The sequence below is a fragment of the Solanum verrucosum genome, unplaced genomic scaffold, assembly GCF_900185275.1.
Source record: "Solanum verrucosum unplaced genomic scaffold, falcon-dt-bn FXZP01000156.1, whole genome shotgun sequence".
NCBI classification, from domain to species: Eukaryota; Viridiplantae; Streptophyta; class Magnoliopsida; order Solanales; family Solanaceae; genus Solanum; species Solanum verrucosum.
The window spans coordinates 1,354,307-1,367,282 of NW_026020354.1; the positions used below are offsets into that span (position 1 = coordinate 1,354,307).

General features: G+C 35.1%; 2 protein-coding genes and 1 pseudogene across 2 annotated transcripts; 2 read left to right on the forward strand and 1 right to left on the reverse strand.

The window, feature by feature from the left end:
* Positions 1-684: 684 nt before the first annotated feature.
* On the forward strand, positions 685-1,068 carry LOC125837648 (protein EARLY FLOWERING 4-like). Its single transcript, XM_049516733.1, has one exon. The coding sequence runs from the start codon at positions 685-687 to the stop codon at positions 1,066-1,068; it is 384 nt and encodes a 127-aa protein (XP_049372690.1).
* A 6,488-nt stretch (positions 1,069-7,556) lies between these two features.
* On the forward strand, positions 7,557-8,076 carry LOC125837624 (protein EARLY FLOWERING 4). Its single transcript, XM_049516720.1, has one exon. It carries the CDS (start codon positions 7,557-7,559, stop codon positions 7,938-7,940), a length of 384 nt encoding a protein of 127 aa, XP_049372677.1. The 3' UTR covers positions 7,941-8,076.
* A 112-nt stretch (positions 8,077-8,188) lies between these two features.
* Positions 8,189-12,444, reverse strand: LOC125837629 (peptidyl-prolyl cis-trans isomerase CYP19-4-like; annotated as a pseudogene).
* Between the last annotated feature and the right edge of the window lie 532 nt (positions 12,445-12,976).

Here is a 12,976-nt window from a genome sequence, read left to right on the forward strand (position 1 = left end):
TGAATTGACACACCTATTAAAAAAATAATGACTGACATAGTGAGTTTACCATTATACCTCTATTAATTATGAAGTGGAGGAATGAAAAACTTAAGATTTTCAAGAAGTTATACATTTTTCAATGTAATTAATTGAAGGTATAATACATAAAAAAATTATACTTGTCAAAATGAATAAGTAATTAAGCACAATAAAAAAAGAAAAATAAACAAATAATTAAGGACCGAGAGAATATTTTCTTAAATGAATCAAACAGGCTCTAACTAATACGGAAAGAGTATATCGAAGTTATAGTGGAAAACATTGGGAACATTTCAAATTATGACTTTTTGCACTTTTTAATTATTTTAATACCGTCCAATAAGCCTTCGTAATAAGATATTTTTGGCCAAAACTTACCCGAGCTCCCTTCCTCTGCGCGTGGCCAGCAATGATTCCCCTTCTCTCTAATATCTCTCCTTTTGGCCAAATCAAGGATGTCACGTGAATGAGCACAGCCAAGCCAAATCATGGTTAGTCATCTCTGTGAGCTGCAACAACCACAACCAAATGAAAAAAAATATCTAATCTGCACAAGCTATGTATGCACCTCTGACCTCACCTCCCCAAAGACTAGAGAGAGTGTGTGTTTCTCTCATGTCAGAAATAAACGTTTGATTATATGATTGAATCGACATCAGCAACATGGAAGACACTTTTAAGCGCCATCGTCAAACCCTAGACAAACCTCATTCCCTCACCACTAACGACCGCCGGCGCCCTCATGACAACGGAGATCTCAGTACAGAGGAAGGCAACTCCGAGATGTGGAACAACTTCTCCAACAGATTCCGACAGGTGCAATTGGTGTTGAATCGGAACAGATCCTTGACACAACAAGTCAATGCAAATCATCAGTCGAGAACGAATGACAATATGGTGCAAAACGTGAGCCTGATTCAGGAGCTTAATGGCAACATTTCTAAAGTAGTTTCTCTCTATTCTGATATTTCCACCAATTTTTCAACCATGTTTGGTCAAGAAAATGACGCCATTGGAGAAGAAACCAACAACCAGAGACATCATTGATGCTTCTCTTAATTGAATAATTCCCTCAATATCTTCAGAGGTCAAATTTATCTTTAACCTTTTGGTTGGCTCATAGCGTGTGTATTTCATAAGCATGTTTGTATTAAGGTTTGGCCATTTATACCGAGTCTTCAATAATGTGATGATCTGCTGAAGCTATTTGTCTACACTGCTTGAATATGTAAATATATTGGTGTGGCAACTTCAACCACACTGCACAACTAATACTTGTTTGGCATAATCAATAATAACATTGCAGAACCTTCATATGTAACAAAAGACATTTTCTGGTGATGAGAACAAAATGGAAATTTCAACAACATATCTTTCTATGGTACATACAACAGAGAATTCATTCAAAATCCTTTACGAAAATAAATGTAAAAGCAAAGGTTTTATTACAATTTTAATAAAAAAATTGAACCTTGTGTCTATTCTACGCAGCAGTTGTGATCTTGTTTCAAGAGGGTTGTTTTAACTTTACAAGCAGTGAAAGTCACATTGAACATTTCTTGACAGTGCATGAAACTGGCTTTTGCACGAGGTTCAACACTTTAAAGCATTTGAGGCATTATGGTACATGGAAAATTGAATCACTGAGGTAGTTCACTACTATTTGATATTCTAACTTTGCTTTTCGGGGTTCCACTTTGTCTGCCTTCAGCTTCAATTTTGTGGACAACATCCATCCCAAACAGCACCTTGCCGAAAACAACATGATGCTTGTCCAACCTAACCATGGGACGGAAGTAAACATTTTGACAAGTAGCCCAAAATTGTAAGTTCAGTTGAAGATAAGTTGCACAAAATCAAGGACTTAGTTGAGTACCAGCTAGTGGTCACAGTTATGATAAAGAATTGAGATCCATTGGTGTCTGGTCCAGCATTCGCCATTGACAAAATACCTTTTCCCAAAACAAGTCTTTCAGTGGATAAAAAACATTCTGGCCAAAAACACTTCCTATTAAGGGAAGTACAAGATTGAATAAAACACAAAAGATGGCAACAACCAATTACTATTAAATAGTCAAATCTCACCAGGTCCAGTGTGTTTTAGATCATAATTTCATCTTGAAAGCTTTCACCATTTATTGACTCCGCCTCGCCCATCACCACTGGTGAAGTCACCTCCCTGGATCATGAAGCTTGGTATGATCCTGTGGAAACTGCTACCTTTGTCTTGGAGAGGCTTCCCGGCTTTCCCTATTCCTTTTTCCCCTACAAGTTGAGTGATAACTTCAGTGTTAGTGGTCACAATGGATGTTAATGCAGTAGAAAGATGCTGAGGCTTCATCATCTTTATGCATTATTTTTCCATCTATACGACCCTCCTTGTCTGACGTCATTCTAGTCACAAGACCCCCCACCCCCCTAAATTGTTCTATTCTTTCTTGCTGCAACTTCATTTTGTTGGGGAGAGTAAGGTATCGTTAGAGGGCGACAAATTTCATGAGATTGACAAAAGTCATTAAATTCTTTTGAAGTGAATTTGCCTCCTCTATCGGACCTTAATGTTTTTATTTCGCAGTCACTTTCTTTTCTACAAGTGCTTTGAATTTTTTAAAAGCAACAAAAACTTCAGATTTTTGCTTGAATAAAGAGCAAGAAGTATTTACTTTTACCAAAAGAAGGTGGATCGATTGGACCACACACATCGATGTGTACAAGTTGAAGTGGCTTACTTGTTCTTGATGTAGTCTCCTTTGGAAAACTCCTCCTTGCATATTTTCCAAGAAGACAAGCTTCACACAACTGATTTGGATGGTTGATTGACGAAATCCCATCAACCATGTTCTTGTCTCCCATTGATTTGAGTGTTTCAAAGTTCAAGTGCTCAAATCGCATATGTCAACACCATGAGTCATCTTGCACATTAGCCTTCAAACACTTTGCATCGATGATTTTAAGATTCAAAGGGAACGAACTATGCTTTGCCATATGCACTTTAGCAATTAAGTTGTTACTTGTGATATACCGTGAGTTTACGGTATTTCTAATACATTGCACTTATAAGTTGTGTGTGTCTAGGTCTTTTTTGTATTGGTTTTTATGTATTTTTATCATATTTTGCAGGAAAGATGTTCAGGCGCGGAAGTAAAGAGTCAGTTGAAAGAAATGCATAAAAAGTGCTTTCACGGAAGTGATCCACGGACCGTAGGTCCTTTGACGGTCTGTAGGTGATGGTCGTAGATCAGCAGGCAAGGCATGGAAGGCAAATCAGGGAAATCTGACCAAGTGTGGAACCACGGTGGCCATTGACGGTCCGTAGATTGATCCACGAACCGTACTGTTGATCCGTAGATTGATACTGTGAGGGTTCCAGTACCTGATTTTTGAAGATTCCAAGTGTGGAGTTACGGAGGGGGATTGACGGACCGTAGATCGATTTACGGTCCGTACTGCAGTTCCGTCGTTTGCTTCAGAGAAGCTGATTTTTGGAAGCTGAAATATTTTCCAAGTCCTGGCTGACGGAAGGGACTCACGGACCGTAGATCCATTGACGGTCCGTGAGTCAATCTCGTGGAATGAAGACGCGTGCCTGAAGAAACTTTCCTTAATTTGTTTCCCTTTTAACTTAGGTCTTGTTTTCTATAAATAGGGTATGTAAACCTCGTTTTTGGGGGTTAGACATTATTATTCTAGTTTTACTTTGTGACTTGGGAGATTAATTTGCAAACCTAACAATTATTGATTTCCTAAGTTCGTTTTGAAGATTTTGGTTGTGCAATTCAAGTTGAATTTCTGGGTTTATCATTCTCCTTACGTAAGTTCATGATTTCTTCGTCTAAACCTATGAATTGTGTTCGTGCTAATATGGGTAACTAAATCCACAACTAGGGTTGTGGGAACCATGAGCGATTAACAAAGTATGAATAGTAAATAAGCAATTCGTGACTAGTATTTTGCATGCATTGATAATTCTTTCGTTTAGAAGTCTTTTTAACGGTGGCCAATGTTAGAAGTCGTCTTGTTACTACTTGCCGGACCAAGGAGGTAATTAACAAGAAAAGAATTATCAACATAGATTTAGTGTGATACTATTTAATAGTTTAGTGTCGATTGGTGCGAAGTAAGAACTAAGCCAAACATCGATTATGATGTCTAATATGAGGTATAGGTAAGGGTTAGTAAATTATACACACGTAGCCGGACCAAGGTGCGGGGTGAAATTTTCTAGATGTCGGACCAAGGATTTAGAGATACATAACTTACCACTTTGCATGTGATATACTAGGAAATGATTGTTATTACTAGGATTACTGCGTTATGAGCTTGTGGGAAACACGTATACCCTAGTTAATTCTCTCATCTTGATAACAACAAAAATTGACTTTTGTTTGTTGATTACTTATTGAATTCTTACAATTTGTTTCACAACACCCCCCATTTAATTACTTGTTTCTGGAAGTAATTTGACTAATTAAATATAATTGTTGGTTAAAGTAAGATCTAAACCATTTTCCTCGTGGGATCAACCCCAACCTACAAGTTGGGTTCTTTACTTGATAACGATCGCTTATGTTTCTCTAGGGAGATGTAATTTGAGCGTATCAACTTGAATCTCTAAGCAAAAGATGCATATTTTTCATATGAATATCATATCCTTTTTCAAGAAGTTGACCCAAACTCAAAATATTACTTTTCAATTTTTCCACATAATAAACATTGTCAATCAATTTTTGGCCACCATCTTTACAGGATATCAGAATCGTACATATCCCTTCAATTTGGATTTTTGAGGTATCTCCAAAAGACATATTACCTTTCATCGTCTTCTTTATCTCCACAAACTTGTCTTTGTGGCCACACATATGATTGCTTGCCATTGTTAAAATACAATGAACTGGTCTGCAATCATATGTATCTTTTTCTATGAATGCTTATAACAATGTTGACTCATCTTCGTCTTGTTGTTGTCAACAAGATCAACTTTCTCTTCCACATTATTATGACATTTCCAAGAGTAATGTCCAATTTTATGACAGTTATAACACACAATTTTAGATTTGTTATACTTCATTTGGTACTTTGATAGGCTCCACATCCTCTACCTACTCGTTGACCACGGTCACGACCTCTAAATGACTGGTGACTTTTATCTTCATAATTGAATTTGTTGATATAACTTCTTCCTCTTCCACGGCCTCCACGGCCTCGTCATTGTCCATTTCCTTCGTAACTTTTCTCACCTTCAAATCCTTTGAAGGATGCCTGAGTTTTAAGAAGTTGCTCTAGTGGCTCTTCTTTTCTCTTTTTCATTTTTTCTTCGGGGGCTTGTATAGAACCTTCCAATTGCTCTATCATAATAGAGTCTAAATCTTAAACTCCTCAATAGCACTTACCACATAATCAAATTTAGGTGTTAAAGAACGAAGGATATTTTCTACCACACACATCATCTACTTCCTCCACGTATCTTCTCAGTTGATTCACAACACCCATCAATCTTGAACCAGAAATTCAAAATGGATTTAGATTCTTTCATTTTTAAAACTTCAAAATCAGCCCTTAGAGTTTGAAGTTTTATCTTCTTTACTTTATCAATTCCTTGGAGAGAATTTTGTAAAATCTCACAAGCTTCTTTTAAGGTGGTTGCATCAGCCACCTTCTCAAACATGCTATCATCCAAACATTGATGGATGAGAGTGAGGGCTTGTTGATCTTTCTTTCTTGTCTTTAACAAGACTTCCTTTTTATTTGGAGACAAAGTTTTCTCATTAACGGATTTTGTATACCTTTTGTCCACAATGTCCCAAACATCTTGAGAGTCAAGAATGACTTTCATTCGTAGACACCATTTGTCATGATTTTCTCGTATGAGACGCAGGTACTGAAAGGACAACGGACTATTATTTGTCATGACTCTGATATCACGTTGTTGGAAAAAATGATAATCACACACAGGATAATGTCCAAACTAAATAGCAATAGGAAGAGAGTAACGACACCAAATATTAAAATTGGGTAAATATCATACCCGAATAAGTAATACAATAATATTGATGAAAACTTAGTAGTGTCAAAAAACTACTACTCGACACTCTTCTATTTCTTAAAACTCACAATAATATTACTTCCACACTATTTCTCACAAACTAAGAAATAGCTTGTGGATTACTCTCTCTACTCTCTGTTGCTTCTTTATTTTAGTGTGTCTTCAAGTATTCAATTACTACTCTATTTATAGAGTTTTTAACCTCTTGATTGCATCATTAGTGACATAAATGTGGCAGTCAATTTCTACAAAGCTTGGCTGTCAAACTCTACCAAAACTCTACCAAAACTCTACCAAACTTTGATTATCAACTTCCACGAATATGGCTGTAACTTTCACATTTGTGGCTATTAATTTCAACAAGTGTAGCTGTCAAATTAGTTGCTGGCAAGTTTTTGTTCTCACATCTCTCTGATAGATATTTCTACTTGCTTGCTCACTTCTCTCTATTTCAATTTGTTTTGTTATATATAAATAATATTTTTTGTTAGTCTTAAAATTTTAATTTTTCATGTAATATATTTAATCAAATTAATTAAAAAATATTTTTATACATCACAAAATTAAAAGTTTTGCTCTTTTGCTTTGTTAAATTTCATGCAAAATTAAATGAAAGATAAATATTTTATCAGTCTCATATTAATTGATCATTTTTTTATATGTAAGAAATCATAAATAAGAAGATAATTTTACTAATATATTTCTTTAAGAACCAAATGTGAACACTTTCAAAAAAATTAATTGCAAAGATAATATAGAAAAAATAATTAATATTTTTTTGATTTAGTAAGCTGGACAAGTAATATAAGATATTCCCTTCGTTCACTTTTACTTATCACGGTTTGACTGGACACACCCATTAAGAAAATAATTGATGATATCGATATTTTATCAAACTATCCCCTATTAAATCATGTTTTGTAAAATGATTTGAAAAATAAGTATTTAATGCTGAGGGTAAAACATAAAAAATAAAATTATATTTTCTTGATATTTCAAAAGTAACAAGTAAAAATAAAAACATATTTTAAATATAAGTGATAAATAAAAATAAACAGATAGAAATAATTGTTTTTAATAAGATGATTTATTAATACGGGAGGAATATAATATTGAAGTTATAGTGGAAAACATTGGGAAGATTTGAAATGGTGACTTTTTGCACTTTTTCATTATTTAATACCGTCCAATAAGCCTTTGTAATAAGATATTTTTGGCCAAAATTTACCCGAATTCTCTTCCTCTGCGCGTGGCCAGCAATCCTTCACCTTCTTTCTAATTTCTCTCCTTTAGGCCAAATTAAGGATGTCGCGTGAATGAGCACAGCCAAGCCAAATCATGGTTAGTCATCTCTGTGAGCTGCAACAACCACAACCAAATGAAGAAAATATCTAATCTGCACAAGATATGTATGCACCTCACCTCCCCAGAGACTAGAGAGAGTGTGTGTTTCTCTCATGTCAGAAATAAACGTTTCTTCGACATCAGCAACATGGAAGACACCTTTAAGCTCCATCGTCAAACCCTAGCCAAACCTCAATCCCTCACCACTAACGACCGCCGACGCCCTCATGACAACGGAGACCTTAGTATAGAGGAAGGCAACTCCGAGATGTGGAACAACTTCTCCAACAGATTCCGGCAGGTGCAATCGGTGTTGGATCGGAACAGATCGCTGATACAGCAAGTCAACGAAAACCATCAGTCCAGAACCAACGACAATATGGTGCAGAACGTGAACCTCATTCAGGAGCTTAATGGCAACATTTCTAAAGTTGTTTCTCTCTATTCTGATATTTCCACCAATTTTTCAACCATGTTTGGTCAAGAAAACGACGCCATTAGAGACGAAACCAAAAGCCGGAGACACCACTGATGCTTCTCTTAATTTTATTTTATCTTCTCCGATCTACGTACCATTAATAGTTTTTAACAGTTGATGTTGCTCATACTCTTATCGAAATGAAAGTATAGTCGAATTTATGCGTGTGTATTTCATAAGCATGTTTGTATTAAGGTTTGAGCATTTATTACTTAGTCTTCAAGAATGCGATGATCTGCTACTTGTCTTCACTGTTTGCATAGTCATGAAAATATTGCTAAACTTTAGTATGTAACAAAACATTTTCTGGCAATGAGAACAAAATGGAAATTTCAACAACATATCTTTTTATGTTACATACAACAAAGAATTTATTCAAAATTCTTTACGAAAATAAATATAAAAGCAAAAGTTTTATAACAATTTTCATAAAATGAGCCTTGTCTATTCAGAGCAGCAGTTGTGATCCTATTTCAAGAGGGTTGTTTTAACTTTACAAGCGGCGGAAGTCCCATAGCACATTTCTTGACAGTGTATGAAACTGGATTTAGAGCGAGGTTAAGCACTTTCAAGCATTTGAGGTATTCTGGTACATGGAAAATTGAATCACTGAGGTAGTTCACCACTATTTGATATTCTAACTTTGCTTTTCGGGGTTCCACTTTGTCTGCCTTCAGCTTCCATTTTGTGGACAACATCCATCCCAGACAGCACCTTCCCAAAAACAACATGATGCTTGTCCAACCTAACCATGGGACGGAAGTAAACATTTTGACAAGTAGCCCAAAATTGAAAGTTCAGTTGACGATAAGTTGCACAAAATCAAGGACTTAGTTGAGTACCAGCTAGTGGCTACAGTTGTGATAAAGAATTGAGATCCGTTGGTGTCTGGTCCAGCATTCGCCATTGACAAAATACCTTTTTCCAAAACAACTGTCTTTCAGTGGATAGAAAATATTCTGGCCAAAAACACTTCCAATTAAGGGAAGTGCAAGATCAAATAAAACACAAAAGATACAAAAGATGGCAACAACCAATTATTAATGAATAGTCAGATCTCACCAGGTTCAGTGTGTTTTAGATCAAAGTTTTCATCTGGAAAGCTTTCACCATATATTGACTCTCCACCTCGCCCATCACCACGGGTGAAGTCGCCTCCCAGGATCATGAAGCTTGGTATGATCCTGTGGAAACTGCTACCTTTGTAATGGAGAGGCTTGCCAGCTTTCCCTGTTCCTTTTTCCCCTACAAGTTGAGTGATAAATGTTTGCCAAATTGGTAACTTCAGTATTCGTGTGCATAACAGATGTTAATGCAGTAGAAAGGTGGTGAGGTTTCATTATCTTTGCATTAATTTTCCATCTATACAACCCTCGTTGTCTGATGTCATTCTAGCCACGAGACACCCCTTCCCCTCCCCTAAATAGCTAACAAGCAGTATCTGAACTCTGAAATGGTTCAAGTCTAGAACAGAAATTTAGGAGAAGATGAATGCTAAAAGGGACTTCATAGAAACAAATAGATAACAAAAAAACCCTCATGCAAATGTAGATGTGTGTCTTGAAATAAACCAGTCAAGGAAGAAAGAGCAAATTGGCCCTTGCATCAGCAATGACCTGTGCCAATTAGAAGTATCTGCTTTTGGCTCCAATATACCTTACAGCATGGACATGAGTTTAATCCTTTACAGTATAGGATTTCTCTTTCTATCTCAAGTGTAATGAAAGAATTCTTCTGTTTTTTTTTTCTTTTGTCAATAAACTACAACTAGCTTTGGTATCCTTTTTATTTCATTGCCGGTTCACTTGTAAAGTAAGTCATGTTATCCAAGAGCACAAAGTTATAAGAATTTCCATAACGGTATCCTCATTAACATGATGTTCAGATAAAGAGTACTGTAGTGGATCTGAATCTCTTGAAAAAAATGGAACTCAAGGGAACAAAAGTTTATTGGTTACCTGTGCAAAGAGCTCTGAAGTTTTTTGCAGAAAAAATTAAATATACAGCAAGCTCATCAATGCAGTTTACAAGATAATGTACAATGCCAAAAAGAGCCAACATAATTCAGCACAAGATGGAGTACCCGCTGTCTTTGGGACAGTTTTCCCAAAGAGGCCCATGACAATACGACCTGAAAGGAAAGCAATCGACGTGTTCAAGATTAAGTTCAGAAGAAAACCAAAACAAATCACAAGAAACTCTTCCACCTATGACTACAACTGAAATAGATCTGGCAATCTTTAACAATCCTGCTCTAACTACATTAGATTTATCTGGAATTATATGTTTTATGAACAACTTGGTAAGAACAAAAAATCTAAGCCAAATACATGTGTGGACCTTGAACTGGCCAGGGTCACAATTTTTCAAAAATATTTTCACAAGAAAAACAAGATCCTTAAAGATAAGGAAAATGACTTCTCTGGTGAAAGTATGGAGAACAAGTTTTATAAGTGACATTTGATTGTCTCCTCCCCACCCCCACCCCCACCTACCCCAACCCTTATAGTGTTTTCCTAGATTAGTTATTTGCTAAACACAAGAAATTAAGTAAGAATTACTTATTTTCGAGGAAAACCTTTTTTTAAAAAGAAATATTCTAACTCGAAAATGTGTTATTTCATACCAAACACATCTTTAGTGACAACGTCCACCCCCATAAGCTTGCAAGCTAATTTGACCAAAAGAGATTGATCCAATGCATCACAATGATTCTACTCCATCCATAATTCACCACGCATGCTAATATTTTTTCTCTAAAGTCAACATCTAATTGGATTTCTTCAACATATTGTACATATAAATTTCCTTATTACGTTTTTCTTAGTCATGAAATAAAATTTGAAAGGCAACACAGATTGCAAGTGAGTAATGTGACAACTAGATAACATTCCACTTGAAATCATGATACATTATTTCTCTAGGTACAAGGGTAGATTGTACATATCTGTTATCTTAAAACAATGTAAGGTTGTTTGATTCATGTAGCTATGAAGGAATTACTAAGCATGAATCGGTCATTCAAAAAATAATATAACGGGAATTGTTAGTATGAATTTCTCTTATCACAACTGTATGTCCTTTACATACTTGACTTTTGAAATGCATTACTGAAGCTGAGAGTCTATCGGAAACAATCTCTCTACCTTCACAAGGTAGGGGTAAGGCTGTGTACATACCACCCTCCCTAAACCCCACTTGAGGGATTACACTGGATAGCCATTTTTTGAATTGTTATGCATGATTACTAAAATATAAAATGTTATGCAAGTTACCTACTTTAAGATATTTTTGTATTTAGATACTTTATGTATTGCTAATACGTATATTCTTATTCCATGTTATATCATCCATAAAATAATACATAGATTCCCTCATAAGTTATGCATGTAATAAGTTTAATACTGCCAACCAAACTTTGTATAAGTCGAGCGAGATTATTTATGCAGCCCACCAAACACTATTATTTTGTGCACCGATTTTTTTTCTTATGAGACTTTTGTAGTCATAATTTTGTGCAACAGTACCTTTATTAATGCAACCAACCTAACATCCATGGACATGAAGGCTAACTGACCTCCCATCTTGAAGAGGATACCACTTCAACATAATTCCATCTTCTAATATCATGTACGTGGTGAGTGAAATTGTGATGCATTTTTTACCCCGTTCTAATAAGAAATCTTAAAACATTGGCCCTAACCATTTAAACATAAAAGCTCCCTCGTTCATTTCTCAAACTTTCGTTTTCCTTTTTCTTTCTGGTCAGACATGAAAAAAGAGAGAAGTCCAAAAGTAAAAGCCACCAGTATAATTAGAAAAGTTCATGCCAGGGGTAAAGCTTAGCTTCCACAGTTCAATTATCAAATCAATCCATGATAAATTTTGTGTAGAACAATGCAAAAATTCATTACAACAGGAACATAAACAGAAGTAAGATCTAGCATTTACCCATTCTGAATTTTTTTCTTTTGAAGAACAAAACAAAGTCATCTACAATTCTATATCATTCTCGGCAAACGATAAAACTTGATCAAACTATAAAGCCATTTTTTTTGTTTCTATATATGGTTGTGGAAGGATAAATGAAGAAGGAAAAATACCAGTAGGTTTTCCATTAATTCGACATCAAAGTATACTTTATGTGTCACCCGCTCCAAATCCTCTGATGTTTTTGCCTACAACAATTATAATGACGAAATGTGTTTTCATATTGTGAAGTAAAAATTAAGCAATCAATAATTCGAAATCCTATGGTTTGGAGTCAACAAAATACTAATCTGTAACATGTAAACACAAAATTGAACCTCGTCATTCCGCTCGATTGTAATGTCTTTACCATCTGAGGAGACTCCTGTATTACCTAATCGATTCTGACAATATCCAATTAACAACACAAGTAATGTTAGTAGTAGAAGAGAACAAGTCAGAAAGAGAAGAGTGGTGAAAAATACCAGAATGAAAATTAGGGTTCCGAATAAAACCAGAACCCAGACAACAAGGAAAGGAGATAATTTGTTTCTGTTCGCCATTTTCTTTTCCTCCAAAGTCTTCCCTGTGCAGAAATCAAAGCTTAGAGGTCGGAACTGATCCAATTTAAACAGTAGGGAAGATCAGATGTATTTAAACTTTGACCTCAGTTGTGTAGTTTGAGTGGGTACAAATAGTTGCTTAAATTACTACTCCCTGGTCCACTTTTAACCGCCATGGTTTTTTTAGAGTCAAATTATAAAAAATTTGAGTAACATTTTATCATGTATTTTATTATTATATTGAAATGTAAAAAATTACAATTTATAGTATTTTTCGTATAGTTTTTAAATATCTAATTTTTTGTTTAAAATATCGAATTAATGTAATTTAATTTAACTTTGAAAATTAGTCAAATTAATTTTTGAAAAGCACAACATTACAATTAAAAGCGGACAAAAGAAGTATAAAGTTAAAAAACAAATAGATACGTGCATCCTACATGATAAATTATATGAGATGCACGTATTCTATCTCATAAATTACGTGAGATTTGTAATGTAGGACACATATATGTACTTATTCAATTTTATCATAATTTGGGAAAGGATGACATATTT

What these genes read in the sequence shown, in the direction of transcription:
- LOC125837624 (XM_049516720.1), top strand. Translation starts at nt 7,557, where the DNA reads ATGGAAGACACCTTTAAGCTCCATCGTCAAACCCTAGCCAAACCTCAA.
- LOC125837648 (XM_049516733.1), top strand. Translation starts at nt 685, where the DNA reads ATGGAAGACACTTTTAAGCGCCATCGTCAAACCCTAGACAAACCTCAT.